Below are 16,973 nucleotides of genomic sequence, written 5' to 3' on the forward strand. Positions count from 1 at the left end.
ACACATATGTATATACAGAAATACATATAGCTGTATGTATGTGTGTGTACACACATGTATTTTTTTAAAGATTTTATTTATTTATGCATGAGAGACATAGAGGCAGAGATACTGGCAGAGGGAGAAGCAGGGTCCTTGCAGGGAGCCCGACGCGGGACTTGATCCTGGGTCTCCGAAATCACACCCTGGGTCGAAGGCGGCGCCAAACCGCTGAGCCACCAGACTGCCCACATATATATATATTTTAAAGATTTTATTTGAGAGAGGTAGGGATCAGAGAGCAAGCTTGAACAAGAGGGAGGGGCAGAGGGAGAAGCAGACTCCCCACAGAGCAGTGAGCCTGATGTGGGGGTTGATCCCAGGACCCTGGGATCATGACCTGAGCTAAAGACAGATGCTTAACCATCTGAGCCACCCAGGTGTCCCCAGACATGTATTTCTTTGATCTGCCCACCAATAAGGCTTTATTCAATGACTTATTCAAGTCAATCAATGACTTTTCAGTAGCAATGAGCACTTCTCATGTTGGTTTCCATATACTATTTTCCATTTAAAGGAGCTAAGGATCCTTGGGAAAAGTACAAGGTAAGTTTGGGATACCTTATGCCAAAAAATAAGGAAGAGCTCAAAATATCAAAAGGACATAGAAGCAAGCTTGAATAGAGACTCCCATAGACCAAATGTGGGAAAAGTTCAGTATCAAAATATATGACAGACATATTTTACAACTTACTGAATATAATAGGAATCCATTAGTCCACACTGACATAAATGAATCAACAAATGAATGAAGGGACTGCTCTTCTTCACAGAGTATCAACCAAAGCATTAGCAATGATGAACTCACCATTTGCAACCAGAATAGTGATAACTGATTCAGGTAACAGGTGTCAATGGACTCAAAGTTAAATGGTAACAATTTGATGAGAAATACAACATTTATATAGTCTCAAAGACTCTCCTCACAAAGTTTTTATTAATTTTAAAATAGTGAAAACTGATACTATCCTAACCAAGTGATCAATGTTAACATCACCAAGAATGGGACAATGTGACATTGTGTATCTCTAGGTATGATACAGTGAGAATAGAACATCATTCCTGACAAAAATATATATCCTGAATCTAATCACAAGGAACTCTAATCATTTTATTTAATCATTAGATAAACCCTGAGGGACATGCTACAAGTACCTGCCCTACAGTCTTAAAAAAATCAAGGTCATGAAAGAAAAGACTGAAAAAGTGTTCCAGATCAAAGAAGACAACTTTTGATCTTGCATAGCGATGCTGGAGCAGAGAAAAGTACTGGGGCAATCAGCAAATCTGAATGCTCTCTGTGGATTAGATGTCCCACGTCAATGCTAATCTCCTGATTTTTATCGTCACACTGTGACGACTGTGGTTATGTAGGAGTGGTTCTTTTAAGGAAATATCATTAAAGTATTTTTAGGGGTAACAGGGAATCATGTCTGCAATTTACTTTCAAATGGTTCAAAACTGGTTCAATATTGGATAAGACTACACTAAATTGAAAAAAAAAAGGAAGGTAAATGAAGAGCTTTACAATATTGAGCCTTCCAATCCATACTTTTCATAGAACATTCATTTTTTTCTAAAATCTCCTTAAATACTTCTTGATATAGTCTAAAATTGCCTAATATTGATAGTCTAATATTGAGATCTTTCTAAAAACTTTTATTTTTTTATCAGTTGATGATATATAGGAATACAACTTTTGCATATTGTGAATGTGGCAACTTTCCTAAGCTCCAGATATTACTGAATTGTCTACATATATAATCACATCCTCACATCAAAACAATTTCCTGCCTCTAGGAAAGAAAAACCCAGAGAATTATATTGACAATAACTTGCCATAAAAATATACATGGTTGCCATTTAAAGAGATTTTTATAGTTGTACAAATACTGTAAGTAATAATACAAGGTTAGCTGGGCAAAATGTAACTATAGTATCATCTTTAAATTAAATCACCCAAGGAAGGGAGGTATGACTTCATTAGCTTCTGAAATCTCTGGACAAGTCCTTCACAGGGATCGTCTCTTCTTCATCTCTATATCAAAAGAAATGCATTGCCTGAAGTGCACTAAAAGTAATTCTAAATATTCATAGATTAAGTCCTCAGCATGTCAAACAAGCCTATCAAAGAAAGTCATGATCAACTCTTCACAAATGACTTCTTGCTAACTTGAACAAGATGCTTCCCACAAACCTTTCTGGCAGCTCTAGGAGTGCTCCCCACTACTGCCCTTTCCCTTAACTCATATTCTTTCCATGTGTCATAAAACAATTTCCTAGGAAGAATTGCCACCATGTTACTAAGTAGATAGAGCAGGGCACAGTGTATGCCATGGGTACTCCAGAAATAGCAACATCTGCTCAGGAGTTACTTGATCAATGCCCCCTGGGAACTAGAAAGCACCTACAGACTGATGGATTAAGCTGGATGGGATGCCAGAGAGCCCTAAAGACAGAAAGGACCAAGTGGAATTCTCATTTGTGAAGTTTAACAGTGAGGGGAAACAGAGAGCCAACTGATCATATGATAGATTCGACTCAGTTTTCTCAATACATTAAAAGAAAACTGAAGGAGTTTAAAAGTACATTTTCAAAGTGTCAGTATGGGATGATGACAAAGTTCTGGTCATGGTTGCAGAACAATTTGAGAGTGTACTTTAATGCTACTGGACACCTAAGAATGGTTAAAATGGTAAATTTTATGTTACACATATTTTGCCACAATAAGATATTTAAAGGTGTATTTTCTATTGTTAATTACCTGATATTACCTAGTAATAACACAGGCATTAAGAATACTACTCATCAAAATCCAAAAGCCCTGTGTTTGAGACTTGACTCCAACTATTAAACCTGTGGAAGCAAACCACATCATAACTAAGCCTTGGTTTCCTTATCTGTAACACAGGAATAGTAAAATACGTATTACAGGCTGCTGTGAACTGAACTTGAAATGAAATCATTTATGTAGGAATTTAGCAGAGTTCATGGCACCAAGAGAGGGTTCAAGAAATGTTGGCTCTTATTTTCCTTTTAGGGTTTCATAGTAATACAATCCTTTTATATTCAGTACAATAAAGACTTAAAGCTCTAGCACAAAGGAGTTACTCTTTTCTCCCCAGTCCTAATGTCATATACAGCTATATAGCAACTTCCCACAAAATGCATTCCATGTTATAGTCAAGGGATGTATGAGCCCAAGTGTTACCACTAGCCAGTCTCAAAGTCTCATACTCTAAGAGGCAATAATCTCAGAGAAGCCACAAGAACTTGAAATAATTTAACAGGTTATTATATATATAATATATATTTTTATCAAGTATAACATGGTCATATAAAAGTATTTACTACAAATAGAATTCACACATAGAAAAAGAGGCTATTTTAATTTTTCTGTCCCTTTTATATCCTATTTTAGGCAAAATGATGGAACCCAGAAAATCACAGAACTGCACTAGTTCTAAAAACTGGGACTTTTATAAATGAAATATATCCATCCAATCATCTACATCTTCTCTCAAATTCAAACAATGATGCTTATCGAACTATACCCTTAGAATCAACTTAAATAAATCTTTGCATGATTTGGATGAAACATACATTGTCAATGGTTAAAAATCCAGGTAGAAAAAGTACATAAAATTACTTAAAAGTGAAAACATTTCATACCAAAGGAGTGGTTTAAAAAAAAAACCCCAGATAATATGAAGAGGAAATGCACTTGAATCTTAAAACATTTTTGGATCATTATATAAAATACCCAAAGGTTCAGAACTGTTGAACAACAGTAGTTTATGTAGAACAAAGCCAAGCGGTGAAAAAAAATATTGAATGTGTCATAAAACCATCTAGAGCCAAATACGACATAAACTATGTAATTTAGAAAAGTTTAAGTGCACTTTCTTTGTACAAGTCTTAACGGACTACCACATAGAAAATCTGGCAATTAATTAAAATGAAATTAAATAGAGACTTGCAAGCCTTTTGGTCATTATGTAAGTATTAAAACTGCCAACTGAAAAACAAAAGGTTACATATATACCATAAAAATGGTGAAAGACGCACTGTAAAATTGTGTGAATAAAACAATCAATCATACCAGACAAAGATCTTTCAGGCACTTGCATTCAGAAATAGTCCTTTTATAAATAAGCAATGTAGTTTCACTTCAAAAAATAAAGCTGATTTTCCCCAACTGCACCTATTAGTTGAGAACTATATCATATATTAGGGATGCATTTAAATGGACCACTTTATGGGAAAAATCAACTAAACTTTAAAAAACATAAGTCCACCTATTTATTCACAACTTTAAAAATACAGGGAATTCCAGTGAGGCACAGATGGGGCCCTAGCAAAACACTCTACCATTCAATATAACCAACACAGTAGAACATGATACGACGACAAAAAGCAAAACCCATGATGTGGCAATACTATACAGAAGGGGCCCTGTCAGAAGTTTCTTTCACGAAACAAACACAACACCATGAAACAAAGCAACAACGAAGAAAAGCTGGATTCTGACAACCCTACACAAACTGTGGGATTTCATCTTCAAGGTCTTCAAACTGTTGCATTCGTTTTAGCCTTGGTCTCTGACACGCCGGAGGCACGTCGGGCAAGTCCCGCTGCTCAGCGTGCTCTTTCGGCTTCCCGGTGGGCTGCGTGGAGGCAGCGGGCGCAGTTTCAGAGTCAGAACCTGTTTTTAGCAGGTGTCCCTGGGGGGCGGGGGCTGGGCCAGGGGGTGGTGCTGGGGAGGGCGCTGTGGGCTTCTCCTCATCCCCTCGCACACCACCCGCGGGAGCACGCGGTTTGTAAAATGTTGTCCAGTGCTGGGGCTGCAGTGTTCTAGGTGCTCTGACAGGAGCGGGAGGGCAGGAGTCAGAGGACCGTCTCTCGGACACCTGTCTCGCTGCCCTGGCTGGTTCTGAGTATGGCTTACTGGGCTGCGGGACACTGGCTGGGTGGTCCCCACCAATCCTGATGCTCGTGGTTCCTCCTCTTTCCTGGAGTGCGTTGGACCCAGTTACTACGGTCTTTGCATTGAGGCCGTTTTGTTCAAACTGTTTCTCCCGCGGTTTTTGTAGAGTTTGCTGGTCAAAGCCATCCAATTTAGAATAGACAATAGTAGGAGTATCTTTCCTATTAACTCCTTCAAAGGCAAGATTCCTGCAAAACTTGTCTGAATTTACATTTCCCATATTTCTGACATTTCTCTCATTTGGAGGGCTTGCGAGAAGTAGTAGTCTATCTACAGGCAAACTTGCAGGCCTAACCTTGGTCCTTGGAACGTGCCTCTCAACACTGTTTGTTTCCCTATCTGATTTCAGAGTAAGTAGCTTAGAAGTTTTATAGACATCTTCCATCTTTTGTGATACTGATTCAGGTTCTTGGTCTGCAAGCAAACCCACTTTGTTGTCTAAAAAAGGAAAAGATTTATTTAAAAATCCAACTTCATAGCATGTGGCTAACAAGAGTCTTATATATTCTTCCAAGTTATTCTCAGTAATCTATGCAGAGAAGTTAAATGCTCATAAAGTACTAAAGGTGCACTTGAAATAAAAATGTTAGAATTTTATATTTATTTAAATCAATATAATAAACAGCTACAAAATCCACTGCAGGTTGGTAAGAAAAAATTTGCTGAAATAACTTTTCCAAAAAAAATGTGCTGCGTGTAAACAAGTATTTGTGAGGTGAAAGAAGTGTCACAATTTCAGTAGGTATTGGTAAATCAACCTCAGAAAAGCTACACCAATTTACACACCAACCAAATGCAGGTATGCCCTCAGTCCCAATGCTCTTGCCAACTCAGTCCACCTGCTATTTTCAGTTACGTTCAACCCACAGTGAGAACATATCCTATTAAATGCCTTAGATGCCTTCTTATCTGATCAACTAATAAACATGCTGTAACATTCATCCTGTCCAATCTAGGATGAATGGTTCTGTTTTCAGTAAAGAACACCATTCTCCCCACGGATTGTCGACTCCCAGGCTTCCTTTCTTCTCTTTCCTCTCAAGCCTGGACCCATGGTCCAGGCTTTCTGAAGCTAGAACCCTGAGCTCCTTCAAACCTTGTCCCTTTGTGCAGTGTCTCCCCTAAAAAAATCTCGTTTCTGGAAAATGCTAGCCCTCTGCTCAGGCTCCCCTCTCCTGCTGGAAAACATCCAACATGTGTGTGCCTCGGCCCCATCCTGGTTTGGAACTTGAGCTGCCCTGAGCACAGCATGCAGTCCTTCTCCCTGTTGCCGGGTCCCTGTCCCACAGCTTTGGGCAGAGGTCTGCAGACAGGAGGCCATCAGCACCACCTGTCAGTCTTCATTTTCTCTGACCTTCTTCCTCACCTGACCCCATGGGCCTCTCTCCCCTGGGCTTCCAGGGCGATGCCCTCTGGGTTAGCTTTCCTGGGTCTTTCCCCGCACGTGTGGACCACTCTATGGAACTGACTGGTTGTAGTCGGGCGACAGCCCCCAACCAAAGCACATCCCTAAGGTTCCAAGGGTCACACTCCTAGTGGAATAGGTAAGAGTGCAGAGTCGGAAGCCTGATCGCTGGGTGTAGCTCAGTTCTACCACTTTTGCGCTGGGTGAGGCAATGTCACTGTGCATCTGTCAAAAAACATCCCAGCTGTTTCTGGATGATGTGTGGCCTAAATGGTCTAACCATGGAAAGTGCTTACAGTTATCTGGTATATAACAGGCTCTCAAAAAAATGACACTTATTATAATTACTCTTCCCAATTGGGAGCCTTACCTAGATCATGAGATAGTGAAATGAGCACAACTATAACTTCAAATACTGACTGAACAATGTCAACAATGGCGTTTGACATTATTTAACTGCTGTCAAGAGTATTCAGCTATGAGTCGAATGGGGCTGATACTACTGACTTTATAGCACAGAACTCTTATGAAGATCAAATCAGATAAATGAAAACAAACAAACAAACAAACACAGTGCTTAGCAATGAGCAAGTAGATGGTTACATGAATGCTAGCTCCCTTACTTTTTAGATCCTGTCAGGTTATGACCACTGATACAGGACTACACATCAAACTTAATATATATCATGACATTTTTAAAAATTGGAATTTAGCTCTAATGATATGTAGCATTAGTAACAAATGGAAACCTTTTTGCCAACATGACAGCTACTAATCCTTTCAACTAAAATTATCATACAGTGAATAAAATGCAGTCAAGAAGCTAAAACAGACGTATTTGTGCTTAATGTGTGAAAGGTGACAGGTAAAAAGCATCTGAAAAAAAGTGTTAGGAGTTATAGGAGTCTAAATTTTTTTAATTTTAGGAGCCTAGTTGACTTGTTATGAACAGTTAGGTCAATACAATGATTCATAGTAACAGATTGTATGATAATTCATACTGCTGAAAACATTTTTGCCTTGACTTTAATTGATGGCAAAAATGAAAAAGATTTTTTTTTCAGAAAGACAACAAAAATATCTATGAATTCCAAGGTGTCTTATTATAAGAAAAAGTATTGTAAAGAATGACATTCATAAATGTAAGGCACAGTAAACAGCAATTTTTTAATGGCCAGTAAAGATCCATTTACTAATGAAGCTTCTCTCTCTGGTTTCTCTCAACTTCACTCATTTTAACTTTTAGGTAAGGTTTACCGGCACAGTTTTAAGTCAGCAAACATGTATTTTACATGGCCACTTACCAATGAGACATGTATCACATTTTTCTAATATATTTTGCTTTCGTTCCGATTCCTCAAATGATGTAGCTGGCTCAAAAATTTTGGTTTCACTATCCACAGTATGCATATCCTGTTGATAGAGGAGAATTTTTAAGTTTGAAGAAGTAAAACACCTCAATTTGAAGATTTTTAGCTCACTAACAAACATTACAAAGGTCAAAACTCACTTCTTTTGCAGAGAAAAATAGTGACTTTGTAGGATGTTCTGGGTCTCTTTCTTCTGGTGATAATAGGGGCTTTGGAAGACACCCTTGATCAACGTGAGGTGCCACACCACCTGTACTACACACGACTATATCTTGTGGCTGCAGGGACCCATCGAAGATCTTCTGTGAGTAAGTGATGAGGAACTCTACCAACCGTGCTTGGTTTGAGTATTCAGCAAGAGAGGAGATGGTGACAGGAGCTGTTGTGGGCCTCGGCCTAATGAGACTTGGTCCAAATATCACCCCCAAGTTTTTGGAGTTCATTTTGTTTTCTTCTGCGTGATCTACAACTCTGGAAAGTAGAAAACATAAAGCCATATGAGATTTGCCTATTAGATTTCCTTGGTGGTAATTTACTATGGGTTGGGAAGGGTGGAGGAAAAATGGGTTGTAGAAGTCTAGAGAAAGGATATATTTGTTTGATTAGATACTGACCACATAATGAATTGGGTTTCACAGTATTAGGATACAATTTAAGTAAATAGAAGGAACTACTAAAGTTTTATCAGCAGAAAAACAAAAGCAAAAAACAAGGAGCTGCTCCTATCTTAGTACATATAGCACATCCTTCCAGGTACTTATGCTGGAAACGGAAACATCATTGTCGATTTCTCTCTCATTGCCACAGCTAGTCTTCAAGTCAAGCTGATTCTGCCTCCTAAAGATCTTTCTGCTGGATTGCCACTCCCAATGCTCTGGCCTTATTTCAAGCTCTCCGCCCCTTTTATTTCTATGACTACCTAAGAAGTTCTGAATTGCAGTAAAGGAGCCCCTCCAACCCATTCTCCATATTGCTGCCAGAAAGATGTAACAAGCAAATCTAAACATGTTAAATTCCTGGCTCAAAATTCTTTAGTGGGTACAGAAGGAAGACAGTCAACTCCTCTGGCAGGTATGTATGACCTTCCTTATCAAACTTCTGCTGAGCTCACTTCAAGCTACTGCTTGCTATGTCCTAGCCTAACCAAACTACCTATACTTCCCCAAAGCAAAATTATCTCATGTCTCTGTGTCTGTTACCCTCTACCTGGAATGCTCTTTTGGACATTGTCACTAAGCCACCAGCTAGTTCTTCAAATCTGGCTCAGGCTACCTTCCCTGATTCATGATCTCTCCAACCCCTCATCTTCCTCTGCATGTCAGGCTGGCTCTGGTAGAAGAGGAATGATGCTGCACTGCACTTGTCTGCAGGTCCACCCTCAAGCTGACAAGCACCATGGGTGACCGAAACCTTACATTTGCATCCTTATTTCCCCAGCCAGAGCATGGCACAGAAGAGGCATCTGAGGGGAAGATGTTAGCTGCGAGAATATAATATTCAAGGTCTCTTTTTCCCTAACACATATTAGAAATACAACATTCATTTTAAAATATGACAATATCAATGTACTTAATACTACTGAACTATACACTTAAAAGTGGTTAAATGGGAGTGTCTGGGAGGTGCAGTTGGTTAAGTATCCAACTCTTGGTTTTGGCTCTGTCATGATCTCAGGGTTGTGGGACTAAACTCCGTATCGGGCCCCACGCTCAGCACGGAGTCTGCTTGGGAATTCTCTCTCCCTCTGCTCCTCCCCCCACCCACTCTTTAAATAAATCTTTAAAAAATAATTTTTAAAAATGGGTAAGATGATAAATTTATATTATATGTATTTTATCACAATTTAAAAAAATCAAAAAAGCAAAACAAAAAAACCAATTATCCACCCACTAATGAATGCTTATTTAAAATTCTTACCGCTTAAGATGAACTATGAGGTAATGAAGACTATTAAAATTTGATACTGGCAGTTGTCTTAGAAGGTCTTTGCTTTTTATAAGAATTCTGTTTATTTCTATACATGTACTCGGCCATTTTTTGTCCTCAGGGTTATCCTTTTTTGACTCCTGTTCTTCATTTACATGTTGGATCTCTTTTGCAAGGTCTATAAATTCCTTGTACAAGCGGAATAAAATGAATGGCTCTGGGAGCTAAAGAAATAAAATCACATTAGGAATATCAATCTGTCCATTTTTCCCCTGTTAATAATTTAATGAATAGCTGATGGATTTACCATGTCCCTTCAGATTAACAAGACTTAAGGTCAATCCACATTTAGAAATGTACACATATTTGTTACTGATGTGATCTATAAAGTGAATCTGACATCATCACCAAATTATATCTATATTAAAAATGAGAAAAAAAATGAGGTAAATGATAATAAAATGTTTTAAAATTTAAGACTGCATGATGGGATTTTAAAACCCTGCCATATATCCTATACCAATTACATTCATGACTGCCACAAAGTTAGTATGATCTTCAACTGTTTTATTAAAACAAGCCCAGTAATATTAATCAGAAAAGACTTCTATTCTGAATTTTACTGGTATGGGGTAGGCAGAGAACAAAATACTATAGGGTCCCTGTGTTTTACTTTGGCCAGAGTAAAGATTAGCATAAGACAATATAACTTATAAGAGAGACACTGTCAACACTTATCTAATTTTTATTTATTTATATATATATATATATATATATATATGATAGTCACAGAGAGAGAGAGAGAGAGAGAGAGAGAGAGGCAGAGACACAGGCAGAGGGAGAAGCAGGCTCCATGCACCGGGAGCCCGACGTGGGATTCGATCCAGGGTCTCCAGGATCGTGCCCTGGGCCAAAGGCAGGTGCCAAACCGCTGCGCCACCCAGGGATCCCTTTATCTAATTTTTAAATACAACTCGAATTGCCGTTAAGTATGCTAAAGAAAAAGTTCCTCTCTTACCAAGGGCAATGCCACCTTGATCTCTCTACTGCCTTCAGTGATTTCAATGTTTCCACTTTGAATGGAAACAGCGGAACCCTGGCTAGCTGGTGTCCTGTATTATCTATGGTGAGGTAGGCACCCACTTCTCCAGTTTCAGAGAAGGGAAACCTTGAGATTAATTTCTGCCTCTACTAACTCTGGGATCTGAAGGAGTTCACTCAACCTCTTGAGGCTTCAGATTTCCCATATATGAGTAAAATGAAGGCCACTCTCTAGTACTATAAGAACTGAGCATGGCTCCCCACACTAAAGTGTTTGTCTCCTAGTATTTTTTTTTTTTTACAGATTTTATTTATTTATTCATGGGAGACACACAGAGAGAGAGAGAGAGAGAGAAGCAGAGACACAGGCAGAGGAAGAAGCAGGCTCCATCCCAGGAGCCCGACATGGGACTCGATCCCGGGTCTCCAGGATCACACCCTGGGCCAGAGGTGGCGTTAAACTGCTGAGCCACCCAGGCTGCCCTGTCTCCTAGTTTTCTTGAGATGGAATAGTATTGGACCCCATTTATTTCCTCTCCCTGACTGCCTAGAAGAGACAAAGAATGATTCACTGTGAGATTAACATTCAGAGGTACTTTGTCTCCATTTCTCAGCTGAGAATTCTGCAAAATGTGAAAATCCTGTAAAGAAACAAGTTTCCTGGGCTAACATGGAGGATCCAACATTTGTACCTAGTTTCCTTCCCTTTGGCAACCACACTGAAACACAGTTAAGCCTACCAGACTAGGAGAGTAGGAATGGTGATAAAAGCAACATTTTACTGCTGAAGAGCAGATAAATAAGTAACAATTTAGTAGTCCAGAGAAAGCTGAAATTCCAAGATGAGAACCAACACAATCTATAGGAGACCCAGGGACTGTCAGCACTAGGTACTCTGATCCTGGAGGACTGTGGGCTATTTAAGAAGTATTAGATCTCCAGACCCCATCTCCATTCCATGCTTCTGAGCAACTTCTTCCCTAGAAGTGTGGGGATTTCTTCTCTGCACCATGTAAGAGAGAGGGCCTCTGGATGGGCAATGTCAAGCACAAACAGGTGGGCAACTACCTAAAAAATAGGGATTTAGTCACTGTATGCATGCTTAGTCACAGATCCTGGAGCCTTCTTACCCAATGTGGCTCACAGAGTTCTGGCATCACACCTATAGGCAGGGAAAGATCATTCTCTGGGTGTCTGCCAAGCCTCAGAGCAGAGACCTAGAGATACAGACAGCAGGTGTTTCCCAAATAGCCCTCTGAGATCACACTAAAGCTCAAAATCTTTAAAACCTTCATGTATTCAAAAGCTTCCAAAGAGATTTCAATTCCCAACTCTTTGATTTTATGCAGACAACCATGAAACACTGAAATAAAAATAAATGGAAACAAAACCAATTGAAAGTCTAGAGCTGTGCTGACAATATGGTAAGTCACTGATCACATATGGCTACTGAGCACTTGAAATGTGGCCATTTCAAACTGACATGTGCTCTACATGAAAAATACACACCAGATTTCAAAACCTCCTTTCAAACAAAACCAAAACACAAAAACAAAAATATCCCACTAATAATTTAAAAATATTGACTAGATAATTCAGATGATATTTCAGTATGTTAAATATTAACGTCACCTGTTTCTTTTTATGTGGCTCCTAGAGAATTTAACATTATATATAGGGCTCACATATTCCTATTGAAAAGTGTAAGAAGCTAAAAGGATTCTTTGCTTAGAAAAAAGTGATGAATATCTCAGATATATAGGATATTACATTCATTAAAAAAGGATGCTGTAATAGGAACAGAGAAACAAATTCTTGGAAATTGAAATATCTCAGAAATGGAAATAGATTATGGTACATGTAGAAGATAAAACTAAGGAAATCTCAGGGCACCTGGGTGGCTCAGTCAGTTAAGTGTCTGACTCTTGGTTTCAGCTTGGGTCATGATCTTGCAGATGTGGGGTTTGAATCCCATGTTGGGCCCCATGCTGGGCATGGAGCCTACTTACAAAAACAAAATAAAACAATACCAACTGAGGAAATCTCTTAGAAAACCATTAAAAGAAAACAAAACAAAATGAGTAATAGACAAAAGATGAGGGAACTAGAGAACCAGTACAAGCTCCCCGGTACACACATTTCCAGAAAGAAAATACAGAGAAAGTAGAGAGGAGGAAATGAGCAACAAAATAAAAGCTCTAAGAACAGAAGGCCAAGGAGGACAGTGCTTGTGGAGTACCTGAAATGACAGATGAGAACACACCCACATCAACACATACACTGTGAAATTTTAAAACAATGGGGTTCTTGAGAAAAAAAAAAAGATTCTTTAAGCTTTCAGAGAGCAAACAATAGGCCTCATCACACAAAGAGTCAGAAATGGGAAAGAATTCACACTTCAAAGAGAATAGTAAAAAATGCCTTCAAAATTCTCAAGAAAAATAATTTCCAGCCTACAATACCATAACCTTCCACAGTAGCCACACTCTTCCATCCCATTGAAGAGAGTAGAATAAAGACATTTACAGATAAATAAATTTACTCTTACTCCACCTTGCTCAAGGATGGTCACAACCAAAACAGGAACATAAACCACAGATGGGAAGACATGACACAGTAGACAGGTGTTTCCTCAGAAGAAAAAAGACAGTGGGGAAGGGAGAGCCCAGGATGACAGCTATTCACAATATTAAAAAGGATCCAGATGCTGAACAGAACTCCAGAGATGGACATGTTGAGGATCATTAATGCTCTGCTCTCTGTGACTGTCTCTTCATTTTAACCCAAGGACAGAATGCAGCTGGGCTTGACCCAGATATTTTCTGTATTTGGTTCAGCAGGGCAATGTTCTGACTGTTCCTGCAACCTACCCAGGAGCTGTTGCCTAAATCCACTAGGGCTGATTACTGCTTCACCCCACAGCAGTGGGTTTTTTTGGATCTACTCCTTTAAAGTCCCAAGTACAACAGTGCATACAGAAAGAGAAAATACAGAGCAGCCCACTCCTGATCATATTCCACTGAATTTCCAGTACCCAGCTTATACAAAAGCCCTGTAGGATGCCCCAAATTTCATGATCCCAGGATGCATTCATGATCTTACCCACTGACCTCCCACAATAGCTGTATTTGAATATCACTGAAGGTAAAACCGGACTATGACTCAGACACTGTTCAATTTACTGAATCCTTCACTAATGGTGTGAATAATGGCCTTTTCATACATAGCTAGATTGATGCTTTCCTCTCACCTAAAACTTAACGATACATTGTTTAGGAACATACAACAGGTATTAAAACTATTAAGAAAAGAGAAGGAGGTATTAACATGGTTAGAAAAGATCACCGGGGGCAGCCCGGGTGGCTCAGCAGTTTAGTGCCGCCTTTGGCCCAGGGCGTGATCCTGGAGATCTGGGATCGAGTCCCATGTTGGGCTCCCTGCATGGAGCCTGCTTCTCCCTCTGCCTGTGTCTCTGCCTCTGTGTGTGTGTGTGTCTCTCATGAATAAATAAAATCTTAAAAAAAAAAAAGATCACTGGGGTGGAGTTGAGAGCTCTAATTGGAGAAGGGCACATGGGAGCCTACAATAAAGTAATGGAATGTTCTACTTCCTTAAGCTATGTGTGGGAAATGAGTGTTTTTATTATTATTGCTATTTAAACTGTACATGTATTTCATATACTCTTTGATCTGCAACAACAATTAGAGATATATGATGTGGTCTATGTCAATGAAAATATATCTGTAGCAAATGTTATCAGCAAAATACAGATCGTATTTTTTGCTCTTTTCTATTTAATGGTATGTAACAAGGGTAAAAACTTTACCTGTCGAAGGTATAATTTCAAGACATCACAGATGTCATGTGAACTAAATTCTGAAATGTCTACCAAGTGCATTCCATTTTCCAAGGCTTGACACAGCTTTTCAGTTTTTATTTTGTTTCCACATACACGATAAATTCCCTTGAGAAGAAAATGGAAAAATTTGGCAAAATTCTCCTTTAGTACAAATGGCTAAACGCAGATATCTACATATATCTGATGTATCTACTTCAATTTTTGTTAATAATTTAGGAAAAAACTAGGGCCAAATGAGGTAATATTTTTAAAAATCTGAATAAATTCAGTTACTTATTAAAAACTTAGAGCATTGTCTCATCATTAGAACAAATCACACAGGCATTTGTATTTTTAAACTTAATTTTAAGAGTTAAAATGTACCTGTAGACACAAAGCTCTATTTTCAATCTCTGAGGCACATATTTTGAGTATAAACGGGATGCCATCTGGTTCCTTTTTCGCAACTTGTGTGAATTCTGCTCCAAATAAGTGTATTTTCCCCGGAAGTTTCTGATGACCACAAATGATGACTAAATTTTCCAAACACTTTCGGTGACAAACAAGGAGACACTATAAAAAAATGACAGTTAAAAAATGGTTTACTCACTTTAAAACTATGAACAACTGAGCAAACTATAGGTAGACTGGTAACAGAACAAAAATGGTTTTAAAAGGGTTTTCAGACTTGTGTCTGAAATACACTCAATAGAGAAATGAAATATAAAATTACACTGTGGTTCAGTTTATTAAAAATATATTTGTAAGAGAGCCTAATCAATAAAATTAGTAATAAAAAATATAAAGCAAAAAGCATGAAGAAGTTAATGTAATTCCAGAAAGGTCTTACCTCTTCACATTCGACACCTTGGAATACTACAATGCCTTCACAATCCCTACATTTTGTCGGAGACCTCAATTTTCGAAACTTGTGAGTGAGAGCTGCTTTTGACATCAATGTTTTCTTAAATGTTCCAAGGGAATTGGGTCCTTGCAACAGAAATAAATTAGTATAAGAATTTTAAGATGACATAACAATTATAACACATGACGCTAAATTCTGAAAAATCTTTGTAGACTTTGTAATCACTAATATGTTACAGAAAGCTATTAGAGTCTGTAACATCAAAATAGGCATCCAATTTATAGATCTTTTGCAAAGTACACATTTATCAAACATTTGAGCTATGGAGTAAAAATCTCCATCAAACCAGTAAGATACTTCTAAAATAGCATGGTATAATGTTTTTGATTCTTTATAGTGCCTGAGTGACCTTTGTAAAAGGTGGCATTACATTTTTAGAGAATGCCCTTACAAAAGCTTCAAAGGACACTAGCTGTATGAGACCAGGGTGTCACTATTATTTGCATTAAAGATAAAGCTACTCTTATTTTCTGAATTCATTATAAAATTATAGATAATACTGGCTAGTTCTATATCAATATGCTACCAGAGGTCAGATGTTCCATATTATTCTAATACATAACACCCAAACAGGTATAAGGAGTTCTTAAATGTACGAAACTAATTTATATGAGTCTAACTCAAGTCATTAAGGTAACTTGATTTCTCTTTTATATCTGTCAACATCTGAAACTTTCCTTGTCTTCAAGAACATATTTACTTTTCCTGCCTAAATTCTTATACTATTTCTTTTAAAGAGACTTTTTCAGAGTTTCTCATGCATTACAACCCTTTTAACAGATAAGTCACTGTACTAGGTTTATAAAAGATCAAAATAACTAGCCTATTTTTGCACCATGCTAATACATAAAATACAGTAAAGTAGTAGTAGTTCTGCTACTTATTCTTTCATTTTTATTTGTAACATTTCACTATTGTCTTGTCAACCCATACTTGTACATGATTTTTTGGTATATATTAAAGTCATTATCATGTCTTTTCTTTAATACACAGCAAAGTAATTCTTTATATTATTTTTCTAATATCATGCGGTGTTGCTGACTGAAAGGGTGTAGTGGGAACTTGAATCAGATGAGAGCAATACCAGCTTCTGAAGGGGAAGGTGGTTCTCTTTCATCTAGATCATCTGCAGAAGACATGGTTCCACTGGATGGAGTTCGTGGAAGTTTTCGATGAAAGTCTCCTAAAAGAAAATTGTGAATACCATCACCTGACCACTTAGTGTAGAATTTAAGAAATGGATAATGACAATGTTTTTTGAGTAACACAAGTCATATTGTTTTGTTGGCTACGGTACAAAAAGCCACTTCCATGCTCAGACTTTGGATATAGGGAATTCTGATACTTATTATTAGGAACAAAAGAGAATATAACTAAACCTGACTTTTCCAAATAAATTTAAAACTGAAGAATCATACATTCCAATGAGACCTCACTGCCAA

At 38.1% G+C, this 16,973-nt stretch overlaps 1 protein-coding gene across 2 annotated transcripts in view; it reads right to left on the bottom strand.

Moving 5' to 3' along the window:
• Nucleotides 1-954: 954 nt before the first annotated feature.
• Nucleotides 955-16,973, bottom strand: part of ARHGAP29 (Rho GTPase activating protein 29) — a 68,085-nt gene continuing 52,066 nt past the window's right edge. For both annotated transcript variants that reach the window (XM_072834581.1, XM_072834582.1), the window contains 8 exons: nt 16,616-16,714; nt 15,457-15,596; nt 14,991-15,179; nt 14,595-14,732; nt 9,719-9,951; nt 7,942-8,272; nt 7,736-7,844; nt 955-5,464 (listed from right to left, as the gene is read on the bottom strand). In XM_072834581.1, the coding sequence (XP_072690682.1) occupies nt 4,575-5,464; nt 7,736-7,844; nt 7,942-8,272; nt 9,719-9,951; nt 14,595-14,732; nt 14,991-15,179; nt 15,457-15,596; nt 16,616-16,714 (2,129 nt within the window). In that variant the 3' untranslated portion in view covers nt 955-4,574. The remainder of the gene's footprint in view (nt 5,465-7,735; nt 7,845-7,941; nt 8,273-9,718; nt 9,952-14,594; nt 14,733-14,990; nt 15,180-15,456; nt 15,597-16,615; nt 16,715-16,973) is intronic.

The sequence above is a fragment of the Canis lupus genome, chromosome 8 (assembly GCF_048164855.1).
Source record: "Canis lupus baileyi chromosome 8, mCanLup2.hap1, whole genome shotgun sequence".
In the NCBI taxonomy this organism is placed as follows: Eukaryota; Metazoa; Chordata; class Mammalia; order Carnivora; family Canidae; genus Canis; species Canis lupus.